This window comes from Anguilla anguilla, chromosome 14 (genome assembly GCF_013347855.1).
Source record: "Anguilla anguilla isolate fAngAng1 chromosome 14, fAngAng1.pri, whole genome shotgun sequence".
Taxonomy (NCBI): Eukaryota; Metazoa; Chordata; class Actinopteri; order Anguilliformes; family Anguillidae; genus Anguilla; species Anguilla anguilla.
In genome coordinates, this window is record NC_049214.1 from 36,697,726 (window position 1) to 36,714,068 (window position 16,343).

Genomic DNA, 16,343 nt, shown 5'->3' on the forward strand with positions numbered 1-16,343 from the left:
GTCATTCACAGGTCACAGGCATCCAGTTAGCAGTGCTGTTCATGTTTGAGGCATGTGATTGGCTGTAGCATCTGTCAGTCACAGGTCACAGGCATCCAGTCAGCAGTGCTGTCCATGTTTGAGGCATGTGATTGGCTGTAGCATCTGTCATTCACAGGTCACAGGCATCCAGTCAGCAGCACTGTCTATGTTTGAGGCATGTGATTGGCTGTAGCATCTGTCACTCACAGGTCACAGGCATCCAGTCAGCAGTGCTGTCCATGTTTGAGGCATGTGATTGGCTGTAGCATTTGTGATTCACAGGTCACAGGCATCCAGTCAGTAGTACTGTCCATGTTTCAGGCATGTCATTGGCTGTAGCATCTGTCAATCACAGATCACAGGCATCAGGTCAGCATTGCTGTCCATGTTTCAGGCATGTGATTGGCTGTTGCATTTGTCATTTCAGGGAGCATCAGCGCCTCCTCTGATCGATCAGGGCACCTGCAGCCAGAAGCAGCTGTGCTAGCAGCACTGTACAGCTCATATAGGGTCTGTGGGGTAGAGACTGTGCAGCTCATATAGTGGCTGTGAGGTAAAGACTGTGCAGCTCATATAGTGGCTGTGGGGTAAAGACTGTGCAGCTCATATAGTGACTGTGAGGTAAAGACTGTACAGCTCATATAGTGGCTGTGAGGTAAAGACTGTACAGCTCATATAGTGACTGTGAGGTAAAGACTGTGCAGCTCATATAGTGACTGTGAGGTAAAGACTGCTCAGCTCATATAGGGTCTGTGGGGTAAAGACTGTACAGCTCATATAGGGTCTGTGGGGTAAAGACTGTACAGCTCATATAGGGTCTGTGGGGTAAAGACTGTACAGCTCATATAGGGTCTGTGGAGTAAAGACTGTACAGCTCATATAGTGGCTGTGAGGTAAAAACTGTACAGCTCATATAGTGGCTGTGGGGTAAAGACTGTACAGCTCATATAATGGCTGTGGAGTAAAGACTGTACAGCTCATATAGGGTCTGTGGGGTAGAGACTGTACAGCTCATATAGTGGCTGTGAGGTAAAGACTGTACAGCTCATACAGTGGCTGTGGGGTAAAGACTGTGCAGCTCATATAGTGGCTGTGAGGTAAAGACTGTGCAGCTCATATAGTGGCTGTGAGGTAAAGACTGTACAGCTCATATAATGGCTGTGGAGTAATGACTGTACAGCTCATACAGTGGCTGTGGGGTAAAGACTGTGCAGCTCATATAGGGTCTGTGGGGTAAAGACTGTGCAGCTCATATAGTGGCTGTGGGCTAAAGACTGTACAGCTCATATAGTGGCTGTGGGCTAAAGACTGTACAGCTCATATAGGGTCTGTGAGGTAAAGACTGTACAGCTCATATAGGGTCTGTGGGGTAAAGACTGCTCAGCTCATATAGTGGCTGTGGGGTAAAGACTGCTCAGCTCATATAGTGACTGTGGGGTAAAGACTGTGCAGCTCATATAGTGGCTGTGGGCTAAAGACTGTACAGCTCATATAGGGTCTGTGAGGTAAAGACTGTACAGCTCATATAGGGTCTGTGGGGTAAAGACTGCTCAGCTCATATAGTGGCTGTGGGGTAAAGACTGCTCAGCTCATATAGTGACTGTGGGGTAAAGACTGTGCAGCTCATATAGTGGCTGTGGGCTAAAGACTGTACAGCTCATATAGGGTCTGTGAGGTAAAGACTGTACAGCTCATATAGGGTCTGTGGGGTAAAGACTGTACAGCTCATATAGTGGTTGTGGTGTAAATGGATAACAGAGCATGTGTGTTTCTGGCTGATTCCGTTTCAGCAGATGCCTTTGCTTCCCAGAGGCACGCTTACAAGTACGGACTGGGAATTCTCCTTGGCGAAGAGAGAAAAAAAATAACCAAGCTGATTGCAAATGGGTGACAAGCGGAGGATTCCGCGCAGGTGCCGTAGTTCAGTCGTTTCGTCGGCCGCAGGTCGAGTTCGATCCGCCGGCCCCAGACTGCGCCCCGACTCAGATGGGGTGCAGAGGCTTGAGCGCCGCTATCGCTTTTGCTAATGCGCTCTCGCGCGGTCTCTCTCTCTCTCCCGCCGCGCGGATACGGTGCTCTTCGTGTCAAACAGACCTTGGCGGGCGCAGATGTTTCGGTGGCGGTAAAGTAAACGGTGAATAAAGAGGTTGCGTCTCCTTTTCGTCAGGGCTGGGTCCCGCAGTGAGAGAGCAGATGAAGGTGCGGTTTGAGAGCAGATTTGCTCTCAAGCAGGGTGGGGAGAAATTGGTGTCAGGTGTAAAATATTGACCGAGACAAGCTGTGTTCGAAACCGCTTTCAGGAAAGGAAGCGACAGTTTGATGAAGTGGGCTTGGTGAGAAAATTTTATTGCATGATAATGTCAACTTTTTCCCGTTTTTCTGCGTAGAACGCTGACCACTCATATGCATATAAAAAAGGATCAGGGTTTAGGGGTAAATCAGAGGTTAAACTTGAGATAAGTCTTTTTTTTTTTTTTACATATTTTTTATTAATTTACGCTGTAAACACTATTATAATGAAGCCATTTCAAAATCATAGCAATATTGGGTGAGGGACTGCACAGATATACCAATTTCAAACAATAATTCCTGGCTTGAGGGTGTATCTTATGATGAGAAAGGGAACAAATGTTCCCAACAAAACTTGTAAAGGCAGTCTTCTCAAAATAGTTTTTTTTGTTGCAAAAACACAATATTCAAACCGTCATATTTCCAGAAATAGTTACCAATCCCATTCAATTAATTTTATAGATCTGATTCTCTACTTTGACGTGAGATGAAAAAAATCCATCTGTGAAACATGATTCTGAAGAATGTGTTCTGTCACATATAATGTGACATATGTGCTAGTTTATATTATCCTTCCTAGAACATTAATCATTCTTTTGAATCTGTTTACATCAGTTTTGCTCGACGAACAAGTGTGCCAATTATCTGAGAGCATCTATTGGCAAGTGATCCCAAAACCGCCCTTAATTATGTTGCATACTGAAGCGTTCTCTTTCTCCACATCAGGTTAGAGGACATTAGAGATAAGACCGAGCTCAATTAAGCAGAATCAATGTAACAATTACAAAGTGCGCGGTTTTAACCTAGAATGAGTCTGCATTAACTGCTTATCACACCAGCTTTGGGAAATGTTTGCCCTGAACGGCAGTGCACAAACACCAGAAATATGGTGATTTTTCACGAGGATTTCAAATGCGCAATCTGTGCGTGTTAACCCGTCCTTACACGGTCGACACCCCCTAGATGCAGGCACAACGCAGGAAACAGCGCATTTATCCGCCAGCTGAATTCATGTGTGAATAAGGGTGCACAAGGTACACACGGCGCTACCACAGAAAAAAGCAGAAAATTATCCCATAGCTACTGGTAATGATTATTTAGCTAATTACTATTTTAGCAGTTAATGAATTCAAATAGACTCAGAGCTGCTAGTCAGTGTGTTTACTTTTGCTTCCTGTTTGTCCAGCTCACTGGTTATTACTAATTATACTCTGTGTACCCAGTGCTTAATTTGTGCCGGATACTGCCAAAACACAACCGGGGACCTCTCAACACCGAGAACTATTCCAGGATATGGCAACTCTCAGCGGGGAAGAACCAATTATATGGACGCAATTTGTGTTTGTTCCAGAACCTTCCAAGACTCACTCACTCACCACCATCACGCGAGCATTTTGTTCTGGCACCTCCTGATTTACAGATCGAGCACTGCCTGTACCTCGGTCTGTGGCGAGCGGCAGCACAATGCGTCGAACGCTGCACCTTCTTTCCCGAGTGGAATTGCGGTTTATTGACCCGCGAGCGTTACTGAAACCTTTTAAAATAGAAAATATAGGACCAACCTCCTCTCCTTTGTAAATAAGTAACAAAAAATAAATGGAAATTTTAACGAGACCATAAAAGTGAAATAAGGATGAAAATCAGAATGAAATCCTGTAAGAAAAATAAAAGTACAATTAAAGAGTGAAAGAATGATGATACAGTGTTCCCATCTCCCTAAATATGTAAACAGAGTGAACAATGAATGACTCAATTTAAAAATACAGGAAATAAATATGTCTTAAATCCCTCTCACTCTTATTCTGTTTCTTTCCCATCTCTACTTTTCCTCCCTCCCTCCTGTCTCTCTCTTTCTATCCCTCCCCATTTCCTCTCTCTCTGTTTCTTTCACTCTCTCTGCCTCTCTCTCTCTGCCTCTCTCCCTCTCTCTCTCTCCCCCTCTCCGCCCCTCTGCAGGCTCCCCGGGGTGTGAGGTTCGGTTGCTGTGTATTGTCCTCCAGGCGTCGGTGATGGCCCTGCTCTGCCGGGGCGAGAAGCTGTGCCCGTCGGGCTGCCGGTGCGAAGGCAAGATGGCGTACTGCGAGTCCGGAACCTTCCGCGACATCCCGGACAACATCTCCACCGGCTGCCAGGGCCTGTCGCTGCGCTACAACGACCTGCTGGACTTGCTGCCGTACCAGTTCGCCCACCTCAACCAGCTGATCTGGCTCTACCTGGACCACAACTACATCAGCGGCGTGGACGCCCAGGCCTTCCGCGGCATCCGCCGGCTCAAGGAGCTCATCCTCAGCTCCAACCGGATCACGCAGCTCCACAACACCACCTTCCACCCCGTGCCCAACCTGCGCAACCTGGACCTGTCCTACAACAAGCTGCAGGCGCTGCAGCCGGGCCAGTTCCAGGGCCTGCGCAAGCTCCAGAGCCTGCACCTGCGCTCCAACGGCCTCACCGCCGTCCCCGTCCGCGCCTTCCTGGACTGCCGCAGCCTGGAGTTCCTGGACCTGGGCTACAACCGCCTGCGGGCCCTGACCCGCACCACCTTCCTGGGCATGCCCAGGCTGGCCGAGCTGCACCTGGAGCACAACCAGTTCTCCAGGATCAACTTCTTCCTGTTCCCGCGGCTGGCCAACCTGCGGGCGCTCTACCTGCAGTGGAACCGCATCCGGGTGCTGAACCAGGGCCTGCCCTGGACCTGGCACACCCTGCAGAAGCTGGACCTGGCCGGGAACGAGATCCAGGCCCTGGACCCGGCCGTGTTCCAGTGTCTGCCCAACCTGGAGACCCTCAACCTGGAGTCCAACAAGCTCAGCAACGTGTCCCAGGAGGCTGTGGCCGCCTGGATCTCCCTCACCACCATCAGCCTGGCGGGCAACGTGTGGGACTGCGGCCCGGGCATCTGCCCCCTTGTGGCCTGGCTGAGGAACTTCAGGGGCTCAAAGGACACGACTATGATCTGCAGCAGCCCCAAGTCCCTCCAAGGGGAGAAAGTTATGGAGGCTGCCAAGAACCAGGAGGTGTGTGGGGAGATCCCCACGGCCCTCCGGCCGGCAACCCTTTCCCCGTACGTGAAGCCCGCCCCCGTCCCAACCACAACCACCACCACGGCCGCCCCCTCCACCGCTGCCGCGACTACGACCACGACTACCGCGAGCCCCTCGATGCCCGCGTCCCAGAGCCCCTCCCCGTCGCCCCAACTCTGGCTCCTCCCCCGGTCCACCCGGAGGAGCCTGGCGGGCGTCATCCCGCGGAGACCCCCGCCCAGCGCCCCCGGCGCCTCCTCCTCCGGCGGGCTGCCGGCCACGCCCGGCCCGGGGGGCGTGCCCCACATGCTCTTCCACAAGATCATGGTGGGCACGGTGGCGCTCTTCCTCTCGGCCTCGCTCGTCATGCTGGTGATCTACGTGTCGTGGCGGCGCTACCCCGGCGCCATGCGGCGGCTGCAGCAGCGCTCGCTGGGCCGCAAGCGGCGGAAAAAAGCGCAGGAGCCCGAGCAGAGCATCTCCTCCCAGCTGCAGGAGTACTACATGAGCTTCAACGCCACCAACTCTGAGACCATGGACGTGCTCGTCAAGGGCACGGGGCCTTGCACCTGCACCGTTTCGGGTTCTCGAGAATGCGAGGTATGACCCAGAACCCCCCCCGCCCCCCACCCGCCCCCGACCCGACCCGACACCCCCCCCCAGGAGTGAGAGGTAAATGGGACTCTGTTGGGAATTCGGCCCTGAGGTTCCGGAGTAGGGAAGTGTCCCTTGTCTGTCCTCCCGCATTTCGCGACATCTCCTCCCCCCCCCCTTTGCTTCACAGCCCCAGAACTGGGCTCCGAGCTCCAGCGGCTCAAATTGGCCTTAGCCGCAATCGGAATTTAAATCCGGTCCTTAATTAAGGAAGGGTCTATTGATTGGCGATTGATCTGTAGGCCGCGAGTCAACGATGCCCACCCCTGAAATGGAGAAGCTGCCTTCGCTTGCTCACCTGTGACCCCCTCAGCCCATGCCCCATCCCCCGCTCCCCCCGCAGTCTTTCCACTGGCGATGCTTCACGCTCGATCTCCTGTTCCCCTAGCCCCCGAGGTCCTGTGGTTCTTCTGTGCCTTGTACCATGCGCTGCTACTCTTTTGTCTTTCTGGAAAAGCTGAGAGGATTTGTGTATTTGACGGGGGGGGGGGGGGGGGGGGGGTTTTGGCGCACAGGTGGTGCGATGAGCGCTCAGAGACACGCGTCGCTCTGACCTCCTCGTAGCGTGTCGCTAATTAGCGAAGAGTCTGGGCGCGAGCGACAGCTTCCTGCCCGAGTGTTGCTTTCGCACGAGTCTGCCGATCGCACGGTCCACCGCCCCCCCCCCGTCTGCGCCGATCGCCCCGTGAATCCGCCCGCTCGCCCGTACAGGAAGCGTCCCGCTTTCCGTCAGCTTCCTGACGGGCAGGGACATTTTCCACGTTCGTTCCGCGCCGCTGGCTGATCCAGTTTGCAGCTGTAATTGCTCAGAAGAATCCCTATTAGCGGCCATGCGCGTTGTGTTGCGGTTGGAAAAATAAAGAGAGGAAAGGTTGTATGTACAAAGTGGGGTAAAAAACGCTTCTCTCTCTCTCGCTCTCTCTCAGCATTCCCACTCTCCAATCCCACACGCATTACATCACACGGCTCTCACACTCTCACAGCCTGTGTCTCAGACAACATGGATCCTGATTTCATTTCGATTTATAATGTCAACTAAGACTATTTCTGCGGCATCGTCTTATGTTCCCGGGGTCTAGTGATAAAAAATGATCCTCTGAGCGAACTGCTTTATTCTGGGTGCACTAGTGTTCACGGTGAACACGTTCCACCGTTGCATAATTTGGTGCATGGGCGTGTGAAAATGTAAGAACACTGTAAAAGGAAAATATTGCTGTGTGGAGGGGGGGGGGGGCGGGGGGGGACCACGTCATTGTGAAAATAATGAGCAGATTCAGCTGGTTACGCTGTGTCAATCCAGAAAAAACACATCACCAAGATTGAAAATGATGATATGGTATGACTGTTATCAGAGGATAGCTTTTTTGTTTTTGCCACCTGAAATTTAGTAAAAGGCTTGATGACAAACAGTTCTGCGAGATATCAATAGCTTCCTGGCCTAGCTAGCTACCCACCTGGCACATAGCACACAGAACTATTGGCGAGTACATGTTGTGGCAAGCCATGACCTAGCGAGGCTCGAACTCCAGTCTCGCAGGAGAAAGGCTGTGACTCTGAACACCGTCCCAGAGATGTGTTCCCCTTCAGCTGCACGGTCAGGCCTAACCCTAACCCCGCTACCGGATCGCTACGCCACGGTCCCAACTGAACTCACACGCGCTCTGTTGGAGTTAAATTAAAGGCATACTATGCAGGTTTTTTGCGGCCATTCTAGACTCTGTGTTTGTCTCCTCCTCCGTCCTCAACCCCGCCCACACACCCGTAAGCGCACCCTCCAGCACTACGAGCAAAATGCAAAGTGAAGGGATGCAATGGTCAGAGATATTGAAAATAGCATTTTTAGCAACATGGATGATTCCATAGATTGTAACAGTAATTAGGCGATGTGATAATGGTCTTTACACCGAGTGCACCCGGTAACGTGTGAGAACATCGTATGGTAGCTACTCGGTAATGCAGCTATTTTTTTGTGTTTCCTCATGTGATATTACATTGTTGTATTCCTGAGGTATAGAGTTAGAAATAAATTACTGAAATATTTCAGTATTTCAAGTTATGCTGTGTTTCATAATCAGTGAACGCTGATGAGGACAAGAGTCTTGGTTTACAACTTTGTTAGCTTTCTTAATGAAGTTGGCTACACGTAGCTAGATAGCATGCATGCTGTATCGATTTCAGTTCCCTTGATTGAAATAAATGCAGGTGAAATACCGATGCCTGGGCAGTTATGCTCTGTTTATCATCAGTGAATCCCAATGAGGACAAGGAGTCTTTGTTTGCAACTTTGTTAGCTTTGTTAGATGTTACATAGCATGCATACTGTATCAATTCAGTTCCCGATGGAAATAAATGCTGGTGTATTACCAAGCTAGCTAGATAAGTTGCAACTATAAACAGTAACAGCAGCTAAAAGCAACATTACTTACTGATCCAACAGAAAACAGGCTGACTTTGAGTCGCTTTTCATCCCCTTAGCGAACTTCAGCTGACACCACCGAGGAAAGTTCCAAGGTTGACTAGTTATTGAACGAGCCCTGTCATCTTGTCTTTTTGCTTTCCTGTATCTAGGCTTCTTCCATCACTGCAGCAGCTATAGGAACAAGCAACAGACGCTTCTGGAATCTGATCCCAAAGCAGAGGCTCTATGGCCCCTCCCCACACAGAAAAGAGTGCCACGCCCAAAAACGTCCTGAACACATTCTAGAATAACAAATCCAGGTGCAGTAAAGACATAGATTGCCAGAGATCACAGATATGCCTTAGCATGGTCATATTAAAATATGTTCAAGTGAAAAATTCTGCATAGTCTGCCTTTAACACTTTACTGTGCGGTCACAATTTGATTTGTCTGACTGACAGCTGCAGACCCCACTCCAGACACGGGGGGGGGCAGTGTCCCTATCACTGCAGTTGGCTAGTATGGGTTTGAATGCCTCATGCCGCTGATAGGGTCAGTTTCTGCACCTACAATGTCAGAGTCGGTGTTGTTCTCCATAGAGTTCCTCATATTCTCTGAGTCATTTAGGGAGTCATTTAGTGAGCTGTCTGTCCATTTAGTGAACTGAGTGTCCATTTAGGGAGCTGTGATTCATTTAGTGAACTGAGTGTCCATTTAGGGAGCTGTGATTCATTTAGGGAACTGTGAGTCCATTTAGGGCACTGTGAGTTCATTTAGGGAGCTGTGATTCATTTAGGGAGCTGTGAGTCCTTTAAGGAGCTGTGAGTCCATTTAGGGAGCTGTGGGTCCATTTAGGGAGCTGTGAGTCATTTAGGGAGCTGTGAGTCCATTTAGGGAGCTGTGATTCATTTAGGGAGCTGTGAGTCCATTTAGGGAGCTGTGATTCATTTAGGGAGCTACGAGTCCATTTAGTCCGCTGTAACTCATTTAGGGAGCTGTGATTCATTTCGGGAGCTGTGAGTCCATTTGGGGAGCTGTGAGTCATTTAGGGAGTTGTGAGTCATTTTATGAGCTGCCTACCAGAAATAAGCTTCTGACTGCCCATTGCAGGACAACACCCCCTCAGTCCGAAATACGCTACTTTATATCAAAAGGAAATGTTATTATTTTCCCCATTTATAAATTTGGAAAGCGTAAGCTACATATTTTTTTGATTGCATAAGGTCCTCAGATGTACTGGTCTTGGTGACAAGTAAGCTTACTAATTATCTGATAAACATCCAACAAGTTCCAAATGCAGTGACTGCATGAAAACATCACTGGGTATGGACAGTTTGTCTTCGTTAGCAGGTAGGGGTCAAAACTCTCAATCAATTGTTTATCTTTTTGCTGCACTTTGTGTTCTTGACAAGTCAGACATACAGCTGTTAGCTATAATACACTACAATATAATAGCTCTGCTATCTCAGTGTAAACGAACTGACTCTTGATCTTCATTAGCTGTGTGTTCTTGGGCAGACACGGCCGACGGGAGTGGTAAAACGTACGGTGTAAATCCCGTCCATAAAACCGCGGCTTTGCCGGGGACCCCACCGAGAAACAGGCCGATGGCAGCCGACCCTGTCTGACGGGTCGGCCCGCGCGGCGCCGCCCTTCCGAGGCGGAGTCACGTTTTCCGAAAAGCGCTCGCTGACATCGGTTGCGCGAAACCCGGCTTTCGAAAAAGGCTTTTAACCGCAGAATAGCCTGACGGGATCCTTTCAGCTTTGCAGAGGAGTATCTTCACGAGTGATGGCCGATTTGTGGCGGGGGCTGTTATTTACGGGGAGCTGCGGGGTCTGGTTCTCCGCGAGGATGCCGCCCCTCGTACCCATCAGCACGGCACTTTCACCTGAACCGCTTTAGGAGCGCGCCCCGGCTCGCGCAGAAGGGGCCGCTTGCTGAAATGTGATCTGGGCACGCACGCCTCCGGAGAAGAGGCTCTTCTGAAGGCTGAAATGTAATTGTAAACGCTCCTGGGCAATTTTCCTGACGCGCGCGCGGATGGCGGGAATCGGACCTCACAGTTCGGCTGGGCCCGCGGTCCACGCTCGACCGCGCTTCTGCGTGAGCAAAGTCGCCGTGTACCGCGCGATGTACACAAGCTGTCCCCCCCCACCCCCCCCACACCCCCACCCCAAAAAAAAGGATGCCAAATGAAGACAAAACTAGCCCAATTAAAGGACTCCTTTGATGGTGTAATGCCATTTTTGTTTCATTTTTTTACTCCTGGAATTATATAACTTTCTTCATGGAAAACAATGGCTGGAGAACAACACATTTACATGCTCAGTGTAAGTATTTATTCGTTTATTTTTGAAGTTAAACATTAGGACTGATTCCTCAAAGGAAGGGGTCCGAGCATGTAAGAAAAGACAGCAGTGTAATGCAAGAGGAATCCTTTCATAAAGGGTCCATTTTGTGCCTCAGAAAGAGGAAAGAAGGTTTTTTTCCATTTACTGGTGACGCATAAAAATGCGGTCGCATACAATTGTTTTGCTTTGCATAGTGCAATACTCATTTTGCTTTCAAGGTTAAACCTCTTAATTGTTTTCAACGAGTTAGACAATCGTAGTTGTTAGGACTGATGCTAAATGCCTGTTACTGTCCATCCATTTAATGTTCATTAAAGTGTACAAGTTAAAATCGTTTGCTATCTGTGCTTATTTTCATCTTCAAATGCATATTTCATTAGCAATGTGAGAGGACAAAGAAGACAATAGCAGAAATATGTTTAATAAAGAAGAATATTAGTATGCTGGATCAGGAAGGGCTGGAAATATGCAGAAGCGCCAAAAGATTTGGGATAACAGGCCAATTTGGCAACCCTGCTCGGCACTGTAGAGGCCGCTGTACACATAGAAAATCAGCATTACATAAAGCCATAATTATCTTTGATGACTTTAGGTCCAATGCACCAGTATGTCTTCACAATAAGTTAACTTTTGCAGCACCTTTCATGCACTGCGGCAACCGAAAGCGATAAAATGTATAAGCAGAATGCTCGAAGGTAAAACACACTGAAGTAAGATCAACGCATAAAATATGAGCAACGATATTCCACGCAATGGCCTGAAAGCCAATATAGCACACCCTGAAACAAAATCAAAAAGAAGAAAACAACATATGCATTAGAAAATCTATCTAAGACACATACAAGCAAAACAAGAAAACGATATAAAAACAGCTTACACAGAGGTTGCGTTGTGTTTCATTATGTTCCATAATGAATATGTATAATTAATTTGAGAATACTGCATTTTGATTGGCCACGGCATTAGGCTTTGAAGGGACCATGGCATGTGTGAGCTCTCTTCTGACGCAGTCTGTTTATGGGAGACTGGCACATTCACAGCCATTGGCGTTTTTGCTGGCTCAGCAGAATTTACGGGCCAACGAGCAGACACATCGGTCAATCTCCAGGGCTCGGGATTGGCTGGAGTCTGAGCTCGCTGTGTGTTCTGCAGCTGCCTCAGCCAGTCAGAGGTCACTGGCAACCTGTCGATCAATTTTAACTGTTTGAGTTGAAGCACAGCTTTTTGAATCAGGTGTAGGGGCCATCATTTTGCTTAGTAATCTGATCTCTTCTTATGAGTCACAGTTATCCATTTTTCCTTTTTCAATTTTTTTTTTTTAACGTTAGACAGAACAGGAACACTTTCAGGCAGGAGGAAAACAGAGAAGGAAACAGATAGAGGAGGATCACAGAAGAGAAGAGAATCCCCCTCTCCACACACACACACACACACACACACACCGTCACATGCACACACACACACACAAACCTGCACATGCACACACACACACACACAGACACACACAAACACACCTGGGGTGAATCACACACACACACACACACACACACACAATTACACACACACACACCTGGGGTGAATCACACATACACACACACCACACACACACACACACATACACCTGGGATGAATCACACAGGTCTGGATCAGCTGGAAAAAAATGTGGTTTAAGAATGTGTGTAATCTTTGTGTTTGTTTTTCCCAAGCGTTTCTGTGTTTTTAAATGCATTTTTCATCGATCAGTGTACGCACCTGGTAAAAGGAATGAATGCATTTGGATGTAGAAGGGTAGGAAAAAAAAACTAAAGTGTTCCAGTTATTTGTTTATCCAGCGATACAAAAGAAGCTCCAAGACAGCACGTGCAAGTCTTGTAATGTTTGATTTGAATAATTAATGCGTTCTTTCGTTTGACACATGAATATGAAACAGTACAACACTGACTGTGACAATGAAAACAAAAGGCAGTGTGGTTAACAGAAACGGGATTAGAATAGTGTGCAAGTCCCCCGGAAAGTGCCATTCTTCCTCAGTTCGCTGATTTGCACACAATTGAGTTTAGCATGCCTAGACCCCTCATGAGATGTCAATGTGGAAATTTAATGGAAATTTTACTCTCAGGGGCATGGCAGAGCAGACTCTCCATTGTATTCATTTAGATACTGTAATAAGATATACTGTACTATATTTCAGAGCTGCAGAGGTTTTACTAGAACATTCCTTGGTTCAACCCAGTTGAAGAGACCACTTCTTCTTCTCAGAGAAATAGATTTTCGCTGGTAGAGTTTTGTATTTAACCTTTAGAAAGTTGGTACCTGATATCAACTGTGAAATACTTTTTTATCCTTTTGGCTATTCATTAAATGCCCTTGTTTGTCTGATAAAGCCTTTCCTTGACTGGGAGAGAAGTCGTGCAGAACTAAGTCCCCTTGCTCAGTCAGTTTATTAGGCTGCTACGTGCCTTCAATCTGAATGGATATCGCCGAGCGGCCTGTTGGCGGCCTTGTTTTCTCCTGAAAGCGATCCTTTTTGGAGCGGAGGGGACACTGAGCACACGCTGGGCTGTAATCACAGCTCTGGTCACATGGCCCCGAAACCGTGTTAGAAGAAGAAAAGTGAAACATTTGAACCGCGTCCCTGGTTCTCTTTGCGCCTTTTAAACCAGGAAGACTTCCCGCCATCTCTACCTGAGCCTCAACTCAAATGCATGCAAGTACTTCAGCAACGGATGGGACAGCTGCCCCATAATACAGCACATAAAGACCACAAATGTGTTCCTGATAACAGGAAGGACATTTGTTTTTTAGAGCAGACACATAAGTAACATCAGTTACCTATCTAACACAACAAGCTATCTGGTTAGCTACTAGGCTGTCTATCGCTAGTTACTGTGGTTAGTTACGTTGCCAGCAAACTAGACATTAGATTTTGAACGCCTCTGTACTGTCTGTTTTGGCAAAAAGTGTTACTGATTTTCCTGTTAATATGAATCAGCTAGTTAAAAACTTAAGTGAACGCTAATAGAACACAACAAATGTCAAAATATTCAGTTTACATCACAAATGTCTGTGAGACCAGCGTTCTTTTCCCCATAAACGGAATAGCTGTCAAAGTTCGACGCATGGCGTGAAGTATTAGTGAATCAGTCCTTTTAATGGCGGTAAAAGGTTCTGTGATATTAGTTGATGGGTATTAATAGACCTGATAGCACAGATCCCAGGCTCAGCTGTGTCATTAGCTCATATAAGTCACTGTCCAGGTGTCCGTAGTCTCTTATTATGAGTGACGTGTGGATCTGCTCCAGTTGGCGCCGGCTCTCCTGTAGTGCTGTGAACCGTTAGAATAGCTGAGGCTTTCTCAGATGTTCCTGGGCGTCTGTGACCTCACCAGCCTCCCGTATGCCGGAGGGACTTCACAGAGCGGTCGCCGCACGTCCAATCAGGATTCTCATTCCAGCCGCCAATCGTCCAATCATAAACGAAATGTCTGCACTTCTGGGACCCCAGTTATTGCAAGCTTCGATTGGTCAGACAGTAGGGAGAAAAGGCCAACTTCTGGCCCCTTTTTTTGGTTGACTCGGAGGGGCGAGGAACAATGTGACGTTCAGTGATATTTTTTAATCAGGAGGAGAAAAAAAAAAAAACGCAGCTGTGGTAAGCTTGCGATGAGAACATTTATATTGCAGTCAGGCTGCGGGGTCATTCCAGAGCGTCTGAATGACTCAGAAAGCTTTGAGCAGAGCCTGAGTCTCTTTCAGAAGGAGAAGCACAGCGAGACAGACAAACAGGTGCTAAAAGCAACATTCACAGAGGAGAATAAAAAGTGGAATGTAAAATTAACCTTATAACACCTGGCCGGTGAATGTTAGGAGAAGATAGGCCATCTGTTAGTAGGCTTAAAAATGCATGCGCATATATTCCTTGAAAACTGTGAGCTACTTTGTGACTTGCTTGGGGCCCAAACTTCACGTAGGTCTGAAATCTTAAAATATTTATTCTTTGCATTAGTGCTTTTAAAACTATTTTATTACCATCTTCTATTGCATATTTCAACAGAGGCATTTAACAGTATTTTTCTGTGTATCACCTAATTTTATGTTTCTTATAATAAGCTCTTTTGTGGAAAGTATTTTGTTGCGTAAATAAATTACGATTTTGTCGCATAAAACATTGCATAAACAAAAGAGAAACCATAAACTGCGTGGGGCCTATATGGTATATGGATGTGGGGCAGTTAGGACATATGTGCTGTTAGGGAGTGGGGCAGTTAGGTCAAATGTGGTGTTAGGGAGTGGGGTGAATGGGGTATATGTGGTGTTAGGGAGCGGGGCAGTTAGGACAAATGTGGTGTTAGAGAGTGGGGTGAATGGGGTATATGTGGTGTTATGGAGTGGGGCAGTTGGGGCATATGTGGTGTTAGGGAGTGGGGCAGTTAGGACAAATGTGGTGTTAGGGAGTGGGGTGAATGGGGCATATGCGGTGTTATGGAGTGGGGCAGTTGGGGTATATGTGGTGGATGGGAGTGGGGCAGTTGGGGCATATGTGGTGTATGGGTGTGGGGCAAAAATCAGTTGAATATGCAGAGTGGTGTAGCCTGACAGTGATGGGGAAATCACCTGAATATGTAAAGTGGTATAGTCTGATAGTGATGGGGAAATCACCTGAATATGTCAAGTTGTGTAGCCTGATAGTGATGGGGAAATCAGCTAAATATGTAAAGTGGTGTAGCCTGACAGTGATGGGGAAATCAGCTGAATATGTAAAGTGGTATAGTCTGATAGTGATGGGGAAATCACCTGAATATGTAAAGTGGTGCAGCCTGACAGTGATGGGGAAATCACCTGGATATGTAAAGTGGTGTAGCCACTGGGAAATCATCCGAAGTTGCAGAGAGCTAAAGTCACAGGCTGTGTCCCAATAAAAAGTTAGCTGCCTCAGAAGGCAGCATTTTGTCTATTTTCACAGTTTTGCACACTTGTCCTTCGTTGGTATGTCCCAAACCGATGGCATCAAAATGCCTCTTTTTAAGGTGCCTTATTTTGGTAAAATTTTGTGGGCAAGATCTGGTGCATCCTTCAGCTGGAAGGATATCCCATAGGTCTTTGCGATTTGCTCAGACTTCTCACTTCCATTAAATTAATAGCGGCTCAAACCAGCAAAGCAGTGGAAATGTGAATATAGAGCAAACTTGATCATTTTTGTAGTCACTTCTAAAAGTACATTTGAATTATTTAACACACTGGAATAATGGATTCAATGTTTTTGGTCAGTTTTCCCTGAACTAGTCAGCTAACTTGCTAGTAATCACGTTACTTTCCAATAGAACAAGTTAATATAGCTAGCATTAACTTAGCTTACACACAGCGAACACAAGTTGCTGAAATCATGATAATCTGGTTAAAACCAAAATAAGCAGCTGAACTGCTGGCTGTTGTACAGTTGTACAGTTAGCTAAACGTAAAACTAATTTTGTTTTCCCTGAAAGACAAAATCAGGGCAATTGTGGCTTCAATGACTGAGTCCGTATTTATTTGCATGAGTCCATCAGTTGGAAAGCAGAAGCTGTCAGCTCTAACAGTGAGCACTGACCTCGTGTGGGCACGTGAAAAG

At 47.5% G+C, this 16,343-nt stretch overlaps 1 protein-coding gene across 2 annotated transcripts in view; it reads left to right on the forward strand.

Moving 5' to 3' along the window:
- The window catches only part of LOC118212256 (leucine-rich repeat transmembrane neuronal protein 4-like), a 57,561-nt gene that overhangs the window by 25,178 nt on the left and 16,040 nt on the right, over nucleotides 1–16,343 (forward strand). Inside the window, exon 2 of one of the 2 annotated variants that reach the window (XM_035389967.1) lies at nucleotides 4,267–5,930. In XM_035389967.1, coding sequence (XP_035245858.1) covers nucleotides 4,267–5,930 — 1,664 coding nt within the window. Of the gene's footprint in view, nucleotides 1–4,266; nucleotides 5,937–16,343 lie in introns of those variants that run through there. The other variant, XM_035389968.1, reaches the window with a different exon arrangement.